This window comes from Equus asinus, chromosome 9 (assembly GCF_041296235.1).
Source record: "Equus asinus isolate D_3611 breed Donkey chromosome 9, EquAss-T2T_v2, whole genome shotgun sequence".
Taxonomy (NCBI): domain Eukaryota; kingdom Metazoa; phylum Chordata; class Mammalia; order Perissodactyla; family Equidae; genus Equus; species Equus asinus.
This window is the reverse complement of record NC_091798.1, coordinates 40,560,758-40,581,670: the sequence shown is the minus strand read 5'-3', so window position 1 is coordinate 40,581,670 and position 20,913 is coordinate 40,560,758. Positions and strand designations below refer to the sequence as shown.

At 43.9% G+C, this 20,913-nt stretch overlaps 1 protein-coding gene across 9 annotated transcripts in view; it reads right to left on the bottom strand.

Annotated features, from left to right (window-relative positions):
• Positions 1-20,913, bottom strand: part of SIL1 (SIL1 nucleotide exchange factor) — a 256,886-nt gene that overhangs the window by 153,273 nt on the left and 82,700 nt on the right. For 7 of the 9 annotated variants that reach the window (XM_044780572.2, XM_014853836.3, XM_070518153.1 and 4 more), the window contains one exon: positions 5,019-5,133. In XM_044780572.2, coding sequence (XP_044636507.1) covers positions 5,019-5,133 — 115 coding nt within the window. Of the gene's footprint in view, positions 1-5,018; positions 5,134-7,456; positions 7,519-7,737; positions 7,864-20,913 lie in introns of those variants that run through there. The other 2 variants (XM_070518152.1, XM_070518156.1) reach the window with 2 other exon arrangements.

Below are 20,913 nucleotides of genomic sequence, written 5' to 3'. Positions count from 1 at the left end.
GCTGTCAGAAGAAAGGTTAAGGTGTTAAAATGTTGGTGCAACAATGTAAAGCCCCTCCAAGGATTTTTACATGTTAACAAGAAATAAAGGCATAAAATTCAGACGGCAGAATTGCAGATCTTATTAAGAACTTGTAAGAAAAATATCTTGGACAAGAAGAGGTCCTCAAATCATGTCAAAAGTAATGAGAGGCACTGACTACAGCATAGTGGTTAAGAATTCTAACTCTGCATCAGATAACCCAAAGTTCAAATCCCAGTTTCTTGTGACTCCAGGAAAGTTACTTAACTTTCTAAGCCTCAGTTTCTACATTTGTAAAGTAGAGGTAATAACAATATCTCATTCATACATCAGATGAGGTATTACCTTGTAAACCACCAGCTGGGTACATGGTAGCCATTACTCTTATTACTTGTAAAGGCAGTCATAGATTCCAGGTTGGATGAGTCTGTGCTGTGACATCCAACAGTGACTACACAATATGGCATCGTTAAGGCAGGTCAGGTTTGGCTTGTGATCACCTGTGCAACCTAGCCTCTCAAACCCCTCCTACCCCTTTCAACTTGAAGTCTGTAAAATCTGAGCTCAAAAGAAAACTAGGAACAGAAGAGTAGAGGTGTTTGTGAGACTAAAGAGAAAACAGACTGGCAGAAGGCACCCTACATTCTGAGGGCACGGATGTCAAACTTTCAAAAGCCAAGTTTCCTGAGGGCAGGCACTGTGTCAGTCTCTTTCACCACTGTCTCCCCCATGGCTAGCACAGGGCTTACTTTGTAATCACAAAACAAAGCAATGAAGGAATGCCCCACTCCCATAGGTAAGTATGTCTTCTGGATGCCTTGGATGAGGCAAACCCAAAGTAGCTGAGTCTGCTGCAAGCCAGGCACAAGCCCCACATTCCAGAACAAAGGCCACCTTGGCTACTAAGTACCCAGAGCCTGTGTACTCCAGGCCCAGCCATGTTGGTCAGCCTCTGCCAGAAGCACCATACGCTAAACCATGGAATTAGGAGATCATTGATAAAATTTACTTCAAAGTATGTGGGTCGAATGCCTCCAGGGGCCAGGCAGGGATGGATATTAAGGAGTGCAGTGGGCCAAGCGTAAAACAAGACGGAGCGTTGCAACTGTGAAAACTACAGCCCTACTGCCTTGACTAAGGAATGCAGCTGTTACTCAGCTAGTCCACGCTGCCACAAAGGCCTTCAACTCGAAGAGAAAACAGAAATCCAGATTTTTATGTGCAATTTTCTTATTTTTAGAACACTAAGAGAGCCAAACTAACTATCTCTAAGCTTTAAATTACAACCCTTGCTTTAGTATATCTATTAGTCAAGTAACTCCTGGCAGGTGTGGCTGTAAATAAGCAACAAAATTGTCATCATCAAGAGAAGCAGAAAGAGGCAAAGGGGAATGGCAATGCTAAGAATATGGCAGAAAGCCCTTCAAAATTTAGGCAGGGCTAGTGTTCATTCTGATGACTAGGAGTTGGGAAAGCTTTTTTTTCCCTAGATTTCTTCAACAAAGTTAACAGAGTAGGTTCAAGAAGAAGGATTAGAACAAGACTGATGAACACTGAGCCACATGCTTCAAGCCGTAGGAAGGCCAAACATTTTTGCAACAATTCCACCCTGCTCAAAATGTTTTTTGAGCTTCCTTTTGGTATCATCTTTGAATCAGACTTTAAGCTACACTCATACACACATGCACATACCTGCACGCACGCACACACACACAATCGGCTATTATTTTATAGTACACCTTAGTTTTTAGTGGAGGTAGTACAAAATTGGTGCTCCCTTGTCTGATCAGCATACGCTGTTCACCAAATCTGGCTGTGAGTGACTTTGGACTCTTTGCCCAAATCACATCTGGCAAGTACTGAGGGAGGTTCAGTCATATGAACATATCACAAACTACACAGTCAGTTCAAAAGGGGAATTCCAGGAAAGATTTCAAGGAAAAGCAGCATCACAGGGATGAGGTTGTAATAATAACAGCAGCTACCATTTATTAAGCCCTAACCATATGCTTAGCACTGGGCTAAAGTGCCTTCCATGCCTCACAACTCAGCCAAGTTTCATCTGGAAGCACACATTTTTATTTCCATTTTACAGATGAGGATGGATACAGGGCCTGTGCAAAATCATACCGCTGAGAAAAGCAGAGCAGAGATCTAAGTCCAGGCCTGCTGGCTCCAAACCCTATGCATGAATTCTGACTCACTTCTGTGTTTCTGTTTAGTCATGTGTCCTAATGGTTGTGCCCTGGATGCTGAGGGGATGAAGCAAGGGCAATGAGATCACCTAAGCCCATATATCGGCACATCCCCCTTCCCAAGGGAAGGCTTTCATGGATGAGGTGTGAGAAACTACAGTCCCAGGGAAAGGACAAACAAGACCAGCCTCTCTCTGCACAGGCAGCGTCCTAAACAGGAGAGAAAGAATAAGAGGTGAGAGAGGCCAACCAGCCCTTGGTCAGTTCTGAAGTAAATCCCATGCTCTTGTGCAACTCTCAACTGGCTTCTCAGGGCTCCCTTCCATGCTGAATCCTGAGCACTCTCTTCTCCCTGCCACCATCACTCCAAATACCAATTTCCTCTCAACTGACTGGGAAGAAATCCCAGCTAAGGTGTTAGCTGACAACAGCTTACCATGTCACACTTCCTTGCGCTTGTTTCTGAATAAGAGACTCTTAAAGACCAAAGTCTTCAACATCCAAGAGAATGAATGAATCTCTAATGGTAGGTTGATAGACAGTGTGACAGAGACAGATTGCCAGGGCAACATTTTGGGACAGGAGCTTGCCTGACAGAGCTCTAAATTAAACCACAGAAGCAGCCACCCCTTACTAAAAATAAAAGCTAACATATATTGACCATATTGTGCCAGTCCCAATGCTAGGTGCTTTATATATATAATCACATTAATCTATGCTAAAATCTTAAGAAGGAGGTACCAACTCTGTATTACAGATGAGGAAACAAAGCTCAGAAATGGTCAAACTGCCAAAGTAGGTGGCAAAAGGGAGTGTACCAAGGGTCTGTGCTCCTTCCACTGGGTTCCACTACCTCCCCCTCCTCACTCACCACCTTTTTGAAGGCCAGTATACCACACAACCACACTCCTTCAGTATCCACACCGCTAAGGTGTGACATCCCAGAAAGGTGCCACAGCAGGAGCCAGGCAGGGAGGCTGGCTCCAGAACATACTCTGATACACACAGCCAACCTTTCCTGGGTGGCCATTAACCTGCACAAATGCCCTTGGGGAGGACAATTCCAGGTCATCAGGAGCACTTGCCTGGACTCTAGGCTCTGAAGAAAGAATCATAACCACCCCCACCACCACCTACTGCCCATTTTCACGGTTGTAAAGGTGGCTGGCCACATTATTTGGATTTTAAATGCCATCAGGACAGCAATTTCTATGGTGTGAGAAAAAAGATGCTTCAACTCCTACTTGTGCTTAGCACATGATGAAAGATTATGACAAATGGATACAGCTTAGGAACAGACATAAGGATAAAAGCAGCTTCTGTTGATGAAAGTCAGTATTAACATTTTTCTGAGACTAGACTCAATAGAGCTAATATAAATGGGCCAGAATAATTATGGCTCTGAAAGCTCATCTATTTGGTTGGACTATTATCCAAAAGGGACTTACTAACATACAGTCCTTAAGTAAATTCATCAGCATGTTTTTGTTAATTGTGCATCTGCTAAAGCTCATGATGGGGAGCACCCAGATCCTCATGAGCTGCAGGTTGCAGGGGACACAGCACTAATCCCTCGAGATACTTGGTGCTTTTCTGAGCTAGCCTATGCTAGAAACAGCCCCAACCTCTTGCTTGGCCAGTCCCACCCTCAGGGGCTAATAGGATCTCATTCTCATTGTCCTTGAAGAAGAGGCCAAAAAAAAGGGCACCAACAAGATCTCAGTCAGAGACATTAAAAGCTCAAAAGGATTCGTGACTCCTAACTGTATATTCTCTCCTGCTCCACAAAGTGGGGAGAAAGGCAGAGAGAAAACAAATGACTTCAGAGAGAAAGTGGAAGCTTGCCATGAGCCAGAGGTGAACCTCAGCTGAGCTGGATTGTTATTAAATTCATCACAACTGTCATTTGCACTTCAAGGTCTTCCCACTCCAAAGCCTCTAGTACTTTACTCAAAATTTAGTGGGAGCCCCTGAGGTTGGGGAAGGTGGCCAGGGGAGGGTGAAACTGTCAGAGATCTTACAGTTAGGGCTTCTCAAGGGAGGGGAAAGAGGGCACTGGGAGCTGGTCAAGGGCAGGCTATTGCTGGGGCAGCTGGGGGAAATAGGGCCAGGAGCCTTAGTATGCTGCAGCCAGGCCAAGCTCAGAGCCTTCTTGGGCATTCTGCTCCTGCCTGTGGCAATGAACAAACCCTGAGCAATGAGGTGTAGGTTAATGAAGAGAGGCCTGGAAAGAACAGAAGAAAAGGACAGAGGGAAAGAGAATACAGAGATACTGACAGACCGAGAAAACACAAGGAAGAGGGGAGTACAGGAGGAAGCAGAGTCTTACTTGGTGCTCACCACACAGGCACTCAGCTCTTGGAGAGAATCCTGAACTTCCCAGCTCTGCTACAAACTGCTGTATGATTTTGGCCAAGTTACTTAATGTCTCTGAGCCTTAGTCTCCTCCTTCTCAAAATAAGAATAATTGTAGTTGTCTACTTCATAGGGTTGTTGGGGGATTAAATGAGAATACATAAAAAGCACTTAATACAATGCTTGGTACATGGTAAGATGATGATGATGATTATATCATCATCATCATCATCATCATATTTTCCCCAAAGGGAAACTGTGCCATGAGCTTTAAACAGAGGCCAGAGGACTCTCTGCAGGGGAAGAAGTACACATACTTCATGACCCAGTGCTAGCCACATCCCTGTAAGAAAAATAAAAGCTCATCTGATTCCCAAGGCAGCCCTGCTGGCATGGAGGCTTTCTTGGACCCAATAGGGACCTCTCTACTTGTGATAAGATACTTACCGGGTTCTGACGACTGAGGCAGAAGGTGAAGCAGGAGGCAATCAGCAGCCCAAGCAGCATGCCCAGAGGAGCCATCCTAGATAGGGGCAGACCCTGGGGAGGCATAGCCAGAGACCTGAGGAATGTAAATAAAGAAAACAATGTCAACAGGAAGCTAGTGCCCGATCCCCCAACATCGTGATTCCTATGATCCCACTTGTTCAATGTATGGCAGATGTTTCCTGCATAGAGGTAGCACAGGTCTTCTACCACAGGGGTAGATCAATCTGAAGTAACCTTCCATATCCCATAAGGAGTCCAGCCACCCAAAGGGAGATATGCCTTGACTGGAACTGTACAGCCAACTAAGACTTCTGCATGAGCTATAACAGCCCTGGTTCTTTTCTTCTTCATTATCAACTTACAGGGTGGTATTGGCTATGGTGATGAAAGAAGGCAACTAACCAATTGATTTGTGTGTGAATAGACATGGGTCCAAATCTGCATAAGCCTTTATAACCATTCACTTCTAAACCAGACCTAGTGTTACACCTGAAGACAGACGCCATCAGCATCCCCTAAACCAGCAAAGTTCAATATTCCCAAGCCACAAAGCCTTTCACATGACTTTTCAAACAGCCACACAAACCAAAGTGCAGGTCCTAGTAGCTGTTAAAACTAAAATGATACAAGGATGAAAGACTATCCACGTTCAAGGATTGGAGACAATATTTTTAAGAGGACAAAACTACCCAAAGCAACCTGCAGATTCAATGCAAACACTACCAAAATCCCAAAGGGGTTTTTTTACAGAAATGGAGAAACCCATCCTCAAATATATGTGGAATTTCAAGGAACCAATAACAGCCAAAAAAACTTGAAAAAGAAGAACAAAGTTGGAGGACTCACATTTCCCGATATCAAAACTAACTATAAAGCTACAATAGTCATAAGGACAGACACATAGACCAATGGAATCTGAGAGCCCAGAAATAATCACATATATGGTCAACTAATTTTCAACAAGGGAGCCAAGAACATTCAATGGGGAAAGGACAGTTTCTTCAACAAACTGTTCTGGGACAACTGGATATCCACATACAAAAGAATGAAGAGGACCCTTCCCTTACACCATATACAAAAATTAACTCAAAATGGATCAAAGACCTAAGTTTAAGAACTAAAACTCTTAGAAGAAAATACAGGAGAAATCTTCATAACCTTGGATTTGACAATAGTTTCTTAAATATGACACCAAAAGCACAGGTGATAAAGGGAAAAATAGATAAATTGAACTCCATCAAAATCAAAAAACTTTTGTGCCTCAAAGGACATTATTAAGAGAATGAAAAGACAACCCACAAAAATGGGAGAAAATATTTGCCAATCACATATCTGATAAAGGTTTAACATCCCGAATATAGAAACAACTGCTACAACTCAACAACAAAAAGACAAGCAACTCAAACTAATAATGGGCAAAGGACTTGAATAGACATTTCTCCAAAGAAGATATATAAATGACAACACGGACATGAAAAGATTCTAGACATCATTAATCATTAAGGAAATGCAAATCAAAGCCACAGTGAGATATCACTTTATGTCCACTACAATGGCTATACTTAAAAAAAAAAAAAAAAAGAAAATAACAAATGTTAACAGGCATGTGGAAAAACTGGAACCCTCATACATTGCTGGTAGGAATGTAAAATGGTACAGCTGCTGTGGGACATCGTTTGGCAGTTCTTCAAACAGCTAAACATAGAATTACCATATGATCCAGCAATTCCACTCCTAGGTATATATTCCACCCAAAAGATTGAAAACAGTGACTCAAATAGATACTTCCATGTGAATGTTCATAGCAGCATTATTCACAATAGCCAAATGGTGGAAACAACCCAAGTATCCAGCAACAGATGAATGGATTTTTTTTTAAATGTGATATAGACACACAACGGAATATTATTTAGACATAAAAAGAATGAAATTCTTCTACATGCTTCAACATAAATGAACCTTGAAAACATCATGCCACGTGAAATAAGCTAGACACAAAAGGACAAATATAGTATGATTCTACTTAAATGAAATATCTAGAACAGGCAAATTCAGAGAGACAGCAAGATTATAGGTTACAGAGGAGTTATTTATTAGCAGGTATAAAGTTTCCATTTGGAGTGGTGAAAAAATTTTGGTCAGTAAACTAGAGTGGAAGTCAAGACAACTTAATCCAAACTGGTAAATGATCTAGAAAAGAAAGGGAGAAAGAAAAACAAAATAAAACAAGCAAAAAAAATGCCTTAGAAAAACTCAAAACGTGTATTAACTCAGACCCTTATAAAAAGTTTGCCTGTTGATCACTCAGCCCCAAAACACCTCATTAGGCAGTTTACTCAATAAAGGCTTAACTGAATTAATTATGGGGGAACATCTCTGAAGAGTATGTTGTTTACCTTTTTTCTGTCCCTACTGCTGCCTCACTCCTCCGTGTTCTACCTCAAGAAATTGGTCCTGTGACACGACTGCAGTGGGACCAAAACCCTGCCTAAATTCACTCTCAGAATTTATTACCCCTTTGCCCAGCCCACATCTCCTGAGGGGCAGACAGAAACTTTCCCTAAGGACATCTGGAGCCATGAAGGAAAACAGCCCTGCTGGACCGGCACTGTGCTAAAAAAGCACAGCCAAATGGAAAAGCAAAGGCTTCGACGCTAAAAATAGCTGCTACACTCACCCAGCAGCAAAAGCCTTTGCTTTCTTCCAGTTTCTCCCCTCTTTTTTTTGTCGACAAAATGGAACGGTTGAGTACCGCATGAGCTTCCCCCAGCAACCTGGCTCCCTGGGGCACCAATCACACTGAAAGACAGTGAGTGAGTTCACAGTACAGCACTAGGTTCTGGACAGGTGCCTGGCAATGCCTGAGTGAGAGAAGAAGGGGGGCAGGCTGGGTGAGGATGAACAAGGGGTAGAGGCTGCCACATCAGGAGTGAGAAGGCAGAAAAGGCCCAGGAAGATGGGTCCCAAGAGGCCCCATACCATTCTTAACCCTGCAGCCTTGGCTGTGGGGAAAAGAGGAATAAAAAATGGAAGTGATGGGGCCAACCTAGTGATGCAGGGGTTAAGTTTGCACATTCCACTTCGGCAGCCCGGGCTCCACCGGTTCGGATCCCAGGTGCGTGCATGGCATGGCTCATCAAGCCATGCTGCAGCAGGCGTCCCACATATTAAAAAAAAAAAAAAAAAAAAGTGGAGGAAGATGGGCATGGATGTTAGCTCAGGGCCAATCTTCCTCAGCAAAAAGAGGAGGATTGGCAACAGATGTTAGCTCAGGGCTGATTTTTCTCAAAAAAAAAAAAAAAGGAAGTGAGAAGCAAAGCTAGAAGGACCTGCAACTAGAATATACAACTACACACTGGGGTGGGGCTTTGGGGAGGAGAAGAAGAAGAAGAAGAAAAAAAAAGATTGGCAACAGATGTTAGCTCAGGTGCCAATCTTTTTTAAAGATTTTATTTTTTCCTTTTTCCCCCCAAAGCCCTCCAGTACATAGTTGTGTATTTTTTAGTTGTGTGTGCCTCTGGTTGTGCTATGTGGGATGCTACCTCAGCATGGTTTGATGAGTGGTGCTATGTCCACGCCCAGGATCTGAACCAGTGAAACCCTGGGCCACCGAAGCGGAGCGCGCAAACTTAGCTACTCAGCCATGGGGCTGGCCCACTCAGGTGTCAGTCTTTAAAAAAAAAAACAAAAGGAAGTAGGGGATTCACAGATTTTCAGGACAACACACAATAAGAGAGAACAAAGATTATCCCAAAAGCCACAGATTTCCCTCCCCCTCTCCTACATGAGAGCCTTCATGTGTATACGCATGTACACACACACACTAAGTTAGATGCTCCCTTCTTACAGCCAGGGATAATCACTGGAACTGGTGCTGGGGAAAAAGATGAGGAGGAAGAGATAAATGAGAATGAAGAAGCCAAGGGCAAAGAAGACAAATGAGCAGGAGGAGGAGGCCCAGAAGGGACTGAGGAAGAGGAGGTCGGGGGCAGCTGAGGCACACAGTAGCTTCCCCACCTCCTGGAGTGGGAAGGCGAGTGGGGAGTGAGAAATGGCAGCTCCCACAGGGCTCCCAGCCACCTCCATCTCCTCTACACACACTAATGCCTTCAGAAGCATTTTCTCCCAATTCTAAAAATGAGATATCAATTCATAAATGGATCCTCCATCTCCCACCAATAATTCCACATGGACTGCACACCTGACCTATTTATTGCCTCCACATATTTTTCCATGAAACAGGGAGAAAGACAGAACATGTAGCGGGAGGGAGGGTTGCTGGGGAGAGACCTAGGAGAAGTGAGGCTGGGACAAAGGTGTGAGACAGTTTTCCAGGCTTTGCTGGGGCACCCAGAGAGCAAGTGCAAACTCTGTAGCTCACAGGCATAGGTAATGATGACCTCTGTCCTCTTAAGTCCTGGCCTGCAGTCATGTCACCTGGCCTTGGTCCTTATTCAAGAAGCAGCTGGTGAAGAGCAAGCAAGCAAGCATAGTTTTCCCTGGATTTTATGCTGAAGGTGGGGGAGAAGGGGAAAGGGGGAAATGGCACACAGCTACGTTATGCCAGGATGGCCCACCAAAACAAGTAGGGACCTGGGCAGCAGGAGCAGCAAAAGAAAACCTCAGACCCTGACATAAGCAATGCCAAAGTCACGGCATCCCATTGAGGTATAGTTTGGCACACTTGGCCTGAGGATAATACCATCCCCAAATCACTTGCCACCCACTAATCCTGGGTTCGCCTGATCACCTGCCCCTGCACACACGGCAGAACAAACTTTCCCATGATCCTTGGCTCTCTATGGAGGACAGACCTACATCTTTACATTCATGGCCTTCTTCTGACTTAAAATACCATCACTCAGTCCAGGAAAGGGGAACGTACTTCAATGTTTCACCAGCAATTCTTTCCTTAAGTATCTTTGGGCTTCGGGACAAAAGAAATAATAAGGTACTTGAGCTGCCCATTTTTCTATCTAAACTGGCCATTTGTAGGCCGTACTTCTACTTAAATAGAAGTTGGATGCTTTCAGCAATCTGTATTGCCAGCTTACTGCAGCCTGTAGCAGATGCTTAGGGCATGGGTAGGAGAAGGCTCTTGGACTCGCTAGTCCTTGCCTCCCTTGGCACCTGATGTCTTCCACTCAGCTCCAACAGGGCTGCAGGAGAGGACTGGGCCCTGTGTAAACAAGACATCCTCCCATAACTTTTGTCTTCTCTCAAGGCAGGAAAACAAAAGAATGAAATGAGCATGGCAAAAAGCCAACAGAGGAAGGAGAAGCGGGACTGCTGAATCTCTGGAAGCTTCTGACATGGCTGGCAGCCCTCATGGACAGTGGCTGCTCTCCAGTCTCAGGGCCAGAGCACAGGAACAATGGAAAAGGTAGCAAGTGTTCTGGGCAAGCAGAGCCACCTCAGCAGCCTGCCTGGGAGCACGTAGAGCTCCATCTTATAAAATGCTCACATTCTTAACCTACAGTGTATGTCCATGTATTTGTTGCCCCAAATGTTCTGGAAAAAGCAAAGGGCAAGAATTCCTATTTCCATCTTATAAGGAAGAAACTGAAGTGAAAAGATAAAAACATTGGGTAGAAAGTGTTGTACTTGAATTTAGACTCAGACCAAAGGCCAATCCCTAGCTATGCGATCTTGGACACAACTTCACTAGGCCTCAGTCTCTTCATCTGTAAAACAGCCATAATAAGAGCTTCTACTTCAAAGAGTGTTAGGTAGGATTAAAGAAAACAATGCATGGAAAGTGCCTGGTACAGCACCTAGCACCTAGTTATTACACCATCATTGGAGTGGGGATGATGACTTGCCCCTGGACCCACAAGAAGTCAGGGCCAGGCCAGGCACCCTGGAACCACTCTCATGAGCTCCTGCCTCCTACAGGATATACATGGCCTCTAGCTGACCCACACCTCAAACTTTAGGGACAAAGCCTTTTGTTGGGTATCTACCCCCAGGAGGCGAAGGAAACAGATGTTAAAGGAGGATCCCTATAGCTGAAAATGGAAAGACTCAAGCCAGTTTTCAGCTGAGCCCCGAGGCAGACCCAACCCACTGAGTGCTTTTCTCAGCATAGTAGTGTCCAGAGAGCCAGGCCACCATCATATAGAACTGTCAGCTGCAGAAACAGCTGTAAAACAATCTTCGGCTTTATAAACTGAAGATTAGAGAATGAGCTCTTCCCACAGGCGCACATTCATTACTATTTATGGGCTGCACAAACTAATACACACACACACACACATACACACAGTCACTTACCTCTACACAAACAGAAGCTCACCACCTAATTTGAGCAGACAAACATGAAGCTGAAGAAACAATGCAAAGAGGACACTGAAAGGACAGCCCTGACAAGGGAAAACAATGTGCAAAGGCTTAGGAAAAGAAATGAATTTTTAAAGAATAATTTGAAGGACAAGAGAAATAAGTTTGGAGTAGTCAAGCAAACAGGCATTTTCCCCCTAAGACATAAACTAAACAGAAAGTCAGGAGGTAGACAGCAATTAAAAGGAAAGAGCTTTTGAACAGCAAAAGAAATGTGGCTTTAACCCCAGTCCAGACCCTAACTAGCTGGGAAGCTGGACTTGCAACATCCTTAAGCCACTTAGCATTTGTGTAATGGGGACAGTATCTGCCCCAAATACTGAAGTCATACTTAGGGCCAAGCAAATGGGGACTGTTCTCAACAAACCCAAGGTAAACAAGAAGGAAAGTGACTAGAGGAGGCTGTTGGAGGGTAGAAGATTCACAACAGGCCAAAGCCTCCACCTGACCAGAGAGCTACAAAGCCAAAATGTGCTCACGTAGCCTGCAAAAGAGAGCCCAAAAGAGGCTTTTCCAGTAGCGATACAGGGATAGGTGTTGGCCCCACCAGAGAGCACAGGGAGTCAAGAAGGGCTCCACAAGCCCAGCTGGGACTGGAGCCCTGGAGGGAAGGAAACATGGGATGGGATGAAATAGGAAGGGGCACTCCTGACCCCTTCTCAATATTCTGTATTCTAAAAGGTGGAGGACATGACCAATCCCATCCCTACTCCAGTAGGGAAGAGAACAGATCTTCAAGAAGGTAGTTAAGCAGATTAGTAAAAAACTGCAATCTCAGAAATAAAGACAGTGGCTCCTTCTAAAAGAAATCAAATGACAAGCACGGTAATTGAATAAAAGAGAGCCAATCTTGCCCTCTCCAGACCTATCCTACTCAGCCACAGCCTTCAAAGAACCTGAATGCTGGAAGGGAGCTTAAGACTCAGTCTTCATTTGAACTGCTAAAGGATTAAGACACAGCAGATGTTCAATATCTACATATAGGATAACCACAGTTCAATGTCTTTAGGCACGGAGCTTATCAGTAGATCCAGGAAGGTTTTGGCAACTTCATACCTGTTGAAGACAAAGAGGTATAGAGGGCTAGGGCAGGGCAAGAATTTTTGTGGCATAAGCACCAAGGCGGTAACCAAAGCAACAAGAATAGAGTCCTCATCTTAGGGAGAAACCTTAGAGGAAAAGGCCAAGAATAGTCTTCAAGTCATGGCTAGAGGTTAGGGAAAGAAAGAGGAGCAAACAAGGGAACCAGATGAGGAACAACAAGAATAGTGCAGAATTATGCAGGTCAAGAGAAGAGAGAACAGAGAAAATCAAGTTGTGGGCCACAATGTCAAGACATCAGTCAGAATGAGAATGAGAAAATCCACTGGATTTGGCACTGAGGCAGCCAGAGTGCCCTTCAAAAGAGGGCACTAGTGTGAAGAAATAGAGGCATGAGGGTAGAACATTTTGAAAGGTTGAGTGGGTTGAATGAAGTTTGGAGGTTTGGGGCCACTTCCCTAAATCCAATTTTTTCAACATTTTCACTAGAGTCTTAACGATAAGAGAGAAAAAACTGAATCCAGTGGTCCTATAGAGGGATTCTCCAATGCCATACAATAGGTTCCTATAATGGTGCAGAGCCAACCCCAAACACACATACCCTCGGGATAGTGATGGATATAGTCACACTAGCAGAAGGAAGGGGCAGGGAGGCAAACTCTCCAACAACAAACTCCCATCAGACACAACTCCGCCTTCTCTGAGCTCTCAGCCATGCCTCAGACTGCTCAGAAGCTTTAGTCCTTACACTTTGTAGAGCTGTAACAATCATAATTGTAGCACTTGGAGTGAGAAATGGAGAGAAATACCCCAGCGACACTCAATCTCCCAGTATTAAAACGCAATATCTGGGAAGCCCAAAGGAAAATAAATTGTCAAATAATAAATACAGTCAACATTTATAGAGCACTTTCCATGTTCCAAGCAAGTACTAAGACAACCACCCTCTGATGGGCTTCTCATATGCTGCTCATTTTGCCCACGAGGGGACTGAAAGTCAGAGAGGTAAAGTAACTTGCTGAAGTTAACGCAGCCAGACAGCAGTAGCATCAGGATTCAAAGCCAAGCTGGCCCCAGAACCCATGCTCTTTCCACAGACCATGCTGCCTTTCCAGTAGTCGATGAAATCAGCCACAGAAACTGGACTCATTCTATTTGTTCTGCAACATATTTTTTGTCAGGAGAGAAATTTTTAAATGAGCCTACTGGGGCCCTCTTGTGGAGAGATCCACCTCTACTGCATTCAAGTTTCTGTACATTACACACCACACACACACACATGCCACACATTTTGATTAATGAATGCCTTCAGCACAGCCCAGCTCATAAGAGAGGCACAGACATTCAAGAGGAAGAACTTCCTTGACTCAGATTGCAGCCAGGTCACTGGCACCCGGTGTGGCTTGACCTCGTAACTTCCCATCATTCAGGCTTCTCAGCTGAACAAAAAGCAAAAGCATCCTTGCTTCCCCTCACAGAGGCCAACACTAAGCGCTCCCCTCATATATACCCAACTGTCTGGCAAGAACTCAGCAGAGGGGAAGGGAGAACTATATTGGGTAAAAGTTGGCCTAGATGATATCCAAGCTCATTTCCAACTAGTCTATGATCCTGACATCCCATTCCTCATCCAGGAAACATAAAGAACAGGATTATTTTTACACGGCAAATGAAGAAAATGGAGCCTAAAAGGGTGAATGAGGCTTGCCTAAGCACACCAGCAAGCAATCAGGTGAATTAGAGAAATACCCCAGACCTGGTCAGTGTACTTTCCCCAGACTGCAAGCTCCTAGCAGGAACTGGACAAGGACACCTACTCCTTATACTTGCTCCCTGACCCCGCCTGAGGTCCTGAGAGTGATTAGCCTGTGTCTGATGAAAACAGCCAAAGTTACCAGAAGCTCCACTTTATGCCATCTCCACTCCAATGTAATGAAAAGAACATGGGCCTGGATTTCAACCTGGGTCTCTCCAAATAGTTGTGGGACTTTGGGCTAGCTGCTTAACCTCTTCAAGTTTCAATTCCTTCATCTGAAAAGGGACTTAATAGCAACTATTTTGTAGGATGGTTATCAGTAATAAATGAGATAATATGAAGCATACAGCACAGTGCCTGACACAAAGTGAGGGCTCAGGAAGCTTGTAGCTCTCACTAACAACTATTGTTAGAGAAAACTCTGAGCAAAGGACGGGATAAACAAAAGCGTTGAGGGCTTCTGCCCCATACAGAATTGTCTTCTGTTCTGACAACCAAGTCTCTTTGGAACCCAGCTTCTCTAAGCTTCAGGTCTGCCCACCCATCTATATTACACTTGAGATGGCTATAGAGGCATTTCCATTGATACCTGTAAGTGATAGTGGCTGGCTCTATATCAGTGCCCACTGAAGAGGTGACTGAGAACAGCCACTTCAGAGCCCAGCTTCCTAGTGACTCAGGCCTATCTACAAATTCCTGCTGGTGCTCTCCTACCTCTAAGGGGAAACAGGGAGGGGAGGAGCAGGCGGGCTAAATTCAGCAATCTAGACTGCTTGGACTACCCTAGATAGGGTCAGCTGGCATACAGAGAATAAGGGCCCCCGGCCTCCTTTTTCCCTCTCCTTTTAAAATAATAACTGGCTGGGACCGACCCCATGGCTGAGTGGTTAAGTTCACGCACTCTGCTTCAGCAGTCCAGGGTTTCACCGGTTCGGATCCTGGGCACGGACATGGCACTGCTCATCAAGCCACGCTGAGGCAGCATCCCACATGCCACAACTAGAAGGACCCACAAATAAAAATATACAACTATGTACCGGGGGTCCTTTGGGGAGAAAAAGGAAAAATAAAATCTTTAAAATAATAACTGGATCTCCTGACAGTAGGCATGATGGGCTCTCTTTATAGCTTGCTCCCAAAGAATACCAGGGACTTTCAAACACTCAACCACACACTACAATCTGGAGCTGGGGAGGGATCAGAGTTCATCTTTCCTTTCCCCTGCTGTCTCCAAGCTTCCAGAGAAGGTCAGAGCATCTTAGTGGGACTACGATAGGGAGAAAAGTACGAATTCTAGTCTAGAGCTCCAAATGAACTATCTGCAAATAAGTAAGCACCAACCCTTATTCTGTGCCTGCCACTCTGGTACTTTGGATTATAAGCATTCACATTTTAGAAACAGATGCTGCACAAAGATATTTTAGCATTAGCCTCAGTCCCCTGAGCACACTGGATATCATACTATGGAACAGAACATACAGAACACACAAGAAATATGATAATTGCCCTCAGGTGGTTGATGTCCTGTTCACAATCAGTGGATAGCATGGCTTTCCATATCTGAGACTCAGACAGCACAATTACCAAAAAGAAAGCCCTTTTAAGAAATATGCCATGAGAAAAACAGACACTGTTCTGGGCAATTTGAGACACAAATTATGCCTTTGAAATGATGAAATGGGCAACAATTAGGGTGCTCCTTAACTAACTGAGGAACCCCAAGAAAACAGCATTTACTTACAGAAACACTTAGTGGCAGCAGGAAGACGGGTCAACAAGCACAGAACTCGCTACTACCACGTTGGCATTGACTATGTCTTCCAGGTAAGACAGAAACTGAAACATCATATTTTATTTTTAACACGCCTGAGAGTCCAAGACTATTTATAATCCCAGATCCTTAAAAACTTGAAAGGAGGAAGAATTTTTAAATGTACACATTTACATATGTGGGCAGAAACACAAAAATCAGATGCCTCTCAACACAGCTCAGGGAGCCATAACTCATGGCTTTCACAATCCCACCTAACACCCAAGAAAATCTGCGTGCCTTCTCTGAGAGATGGTGGGAGGCTGGGTAGGTAGCCAAAAAACAAAGAAACCTAAACTCAGCACTTGGCAGGACAATTAAGGAGCAGAGGATTTTAAATGCATTGTTTCTGACTCTAAATATGTCTACATTTATTACCAATTTGGGATCAGAAACCACATTTAGCTATGCCATGACCACGCACTAAAAATATTAAGCAGAGTATTGCCTAGGAAACAGCAGTCCTCCCTGCTGCGGCAGCCCTGCTTCGGAGCTGACTCTGACATGGTCCCAGGGCTCCCCATCCTGGGCTTTGCTGAGAGCCCAGTCATGAGCAGAACTGCCACTGTCCTGCCAAGGTCTCACTTGCTTTTTAGAAGGCAGCGATGGGAGCCAGGCTAGGCACTACATAACCCCCTCAATCCTCTCCAAGGCTGTGTTAGCGGTCAGTGAAATTCCATCTCACAGGCCTATAACAACTAGAATCTACCTGAAGAGAAGCTCCACAAGGGTAGGGACAATTGTCCACCTAACCCAATGCTGTATCCTTACTGCCCAGCACTGTGCCCAGTACTTAAAAAATATCTGTTGATTGAATAAAATCAACAATCTAAAAAGGAATACACAACGGAAAATAATGTCATCAAAATAGGTGAAAATACGGACTGTGGTGATACCTGAAAACAGGTACACAAAATATTGCTGAGCGGAAACAGACATAATAGCACACGTATATACATTACTTCTTTGAAAAAAAGTGTGTGTGGCCACCTCTTTGATCAGATATGAAGTTAGAAGTATGGAAAACTGTGCTCAATGGAGTCTCTCTTCCTGAAATGTTAGGTATATGAAAAAAAAACCTTAAAATAACTATTATTTTCAACATAGAACCTGCTCCCTTGTCCGCTAACTTGACTCATTCCCTGGGATGGCTCAGAGGCCTTGTTCTTGTTTGGCAAGCCCAAGAACAGATCGTCCATTCATTAGCCCAAGAAAAGAGAGAGCACAAGGGAAAAGCTGCAGTCTTAAAGGTCAACTTATCGGCTTGAACCTCTTTGCCAGGGCAGCTTCCAATCTGCACCATGAGTATGACTGGCTCCCTAGACAGGTGGCCAAGATGGAGGTATAGAGACAAAAATGTATGGAAAAGTTGACCTGGCCTAGCTTCAAGGTCAGAGCTCCAAACAGGGGTCAGAGCTCTATGCCCCACAGCCCAGGGCCTACCAGCCAGCAAAGTCCCTGTTAAGAAGGGTAGCAGTATACCAATCCTTCTAAAACTTCCAAAAAATAGAAGAAAAAAGAACATTTCCTAATTCATTCTGCAGGGCCAGAATTACCCTGATACCAAAACTTTTGTGCCTCAAAGGATGCTAGTAAGAGAGTGAAAAGACAACCCATAGAATGGGAGAAAATATTGCAAATCACATATCTGATAAGGGTTTAATACCCAGAATATACAAACAACTCCTACAACTCAATAACAAAAGGACAATTTAACAATGGGCAACCCAATTTAAAAATGGGCAAAGGACTTGATTAGACACTTCTCCAAAGAAGATATACAAATGGCTAATAAGCACATGAAATGATGCTCAATATCATTAGTCATTATGGAAATGCAAATCAAAGCCATCATGAGATAACATTTGTCAGCTATTTGGATGACTATAAATTTTGTTTTAAAGAAAAGACAACAAATGTTGGCAAAGATGTGGAAAATTGGTACATCGTCAGTGGGAATGTAAAATGGTGCAGTTACTGTGGAAAAGTTTGGCAGTTCTTCAAAAAGCTAAACATAGAATTATCATATGACCCAGCAATTCCACTCATAGGTACATACCCAAATATCTGAAGACAGTGACTCAAACAGATACTTGCATGTGATTGTTCACAGCAGCCAAAAGGTAGAAACAACCTAAGTATCCATCAATAGATGAATAAATTTTTTTTTTTTTTTTTAAGATTTTATTATTTCCTTTTTCTCCCCAAAGCCCCCCGGTACATAGTTGTATATTCTTCGTTGTGGGTTCCTCTAGTTGTGGCATGTGGGACGCCGCCTCAGCGTGGTCTGATGAGCAGTGCCGTGTCCGCGCCCAGGATTCGAACCAACGAAACACTGGGCTGCCTGCAGCAGAGCGCGCGAACTTAACCACTCGGCCACGGGGCCAGCCCCAATGATGAATAAATTTTTTTAAACAGATTTTTTTAATGTGATACATACATACAATGGAATATCATTCAGTGATAAAAAGGAATGAAATTCTGATGCATGCTACAACATTGATGAACCTTGAAAACATTGTGCTAAGTGAAATAAGCCAGACACACAAAAAAAAAATATTGCATAATTCCACTTACATGAAATATCTAGAACAGATAAATCCATAGAGACGAAAGTAGATTAGAGGCCACCAGGGGCTGGGAGGAGAGGGTAGGTAATGGGAAGTTATTGCTTAATGGGCTCCGAGTTTCTTTTGGGGTGATGAAAAAGTTTTAGAAGTAGATAGTGGTAATGGTTAAACAATACTGTGAATGTAATTAATGCCACTGAACTGTACACTTAAAAATGGTTAAAATGGCAAGTTTTATGCTATATATATTTTACCACACAAAAAAAGAATATAAGACTGCCCATGAGTTGGTAATTGCTGAAATTAGATAATGGGCACATGGATACATTAATTATATTGTTCTCTCTTCTAAAAGTTTAAGAAACAAAAAATTATGTTTTCTATAGTTATTTTTGGTAGATATTCTTTGTCAAGGTAAAGAAGTTCCCTTCTATTTCTAAATAGCTAAGAGGTGGTATGATAAATGGGTGTTAAATTTTACCACATGTGTCTTCTATATCTACTAAGATGATCACATAGTTTTCCCTATAACTTATTAATATGGCAAATTTTATGTGTAGATTTTCTAAGGTGAAACCACTCTTGCATTTCTGGGCTACTCTAACTTGGTCAGATGTTCATTTTTATATCCTGCTGGGTTTGATTTGCCATATTTTGTTGGTGCTCCATGCACTCCCATAATTCTCTGTGCAGCTATCATAAGACCCACCAAACTGTACTGTAGATATAAACTCCATGAAGGCAAAGACTCCTTCCTCATCTACTGTTTCATCCCTAGCTAGCGCAAGAACTAGGACACAGCAGGCACTCAATAAAAGAATCACTGATAAAATAAGTGAATGAATGGGTGGGTGGAGAGATCAACAGGTGAGCAGAAGAGCACCTTAATCCAGAATAGTGACACACACCCTGGAAGGTGTGCATAGCAGATTTTTCAGGCAGGGAGACCTTCCAAGAGCTTGCCAACCACCCCACAGAGGGGTCTGTCTATGAGCAACTCAGTTTGTCTGCAGCTCTATAAGCTGAACCCCAGCCCTAGACCCTCATCTCCCCACTTTCCCTCGTTACCCAATTAACAACATTCCACAGTTTAGTGCCTGCTTTCACCCAACAGGATGCAGCCTTCGTATCAAAGCACACCCCAAAGCTTAGAGGCTGTGCTGGGATTGAGGTGGAATGTGGCTTCAGTTTCAAACTTAAAAGTGTTCCCCCTAATCTCAGAGTATGTTCCCAACAATCAAAATGGCTTCATCCCACCCTGATTGGCACAGCAAGAGCCCATCCCATTAACAATTCACTGCATCAGCAGTACAGAGGAGGAGAGCAATCAGCAAGGGAAACAGCTGAATTATTTCAGCAGCTGTAAATTATGTTCTCTCTTCCCCTCCTCCTCCAAGTCCATGTTCAACTGTGCCCCATGCCTCCACATTGAACTTGGGTTTGTCAAGTATCTTTGTCAACTGCAGTAACCAAACCTGAGTTCAAGAAGCAATATTAAAAAGCACTAATTAACTGATATTTAAATAATTGTGTTTAATGTTAACAAAATCACACTTTAACTTTTAAAATCCCCTAATCTATTAGTTGCTTAATTAAATTCCTTAAGATACTTGGACACTGGCACCAAGCACATTGCCCTGTGGAGCTGTTCCCAGGCCCTGGCCTTGGCAGGTTATGGAAGGGGAGGGGCCCATATTCCTGGGGAAGCACCAGGAGAGCCCCATTTTCTTCTAGAGTCTCCTAATGAGGTAGTTTCCCTTCACAGCTCTGCTGGTATCCATAGGGCAGCAAGAACATGAAAAACACATTCTAAGCATGGAAAATTGCCAAATCAGGCTACAGTTTATTTTTTTAAGTACATTAAAAAAAAGGCACACACAAACTCTAGAGAGACGCTTTTCCCATCTCGTATCTGTTCTTCTTAAGAGTGGCACATCATGAGACATTCAAGCATGTGTACAAGGGGGCTACAACAGGATTCATGACAGCTGGTAGGGTCAGGGGGCTCTGCAAGATGCCGCCAACCAAATCCCAGCCTGCTAGGAGTCACCAGCCCACAACTGACAGGGGTAAGCCTAGCCAACAGCAGCATCCTAGACTGTAGCCTGCAAAGGGACTCTGGGTTCCAGTGAGTGAGCTTGTGATGGGGATGCCAACAAGACCCCAGGAAGACTCTCCTGCCACAGTAGGCTCCACGGGGACAACTTGACAGCTAGACTTCTCACAGCATCAGATTTGCTAAAAGGGGATGACATGCCAGCTACCTGCCCAAGTAAATATATCCCCGAAACAATTGGTCTCACGATTGGCCTCCAGACAGAGCGTGTTCAGCCAAGG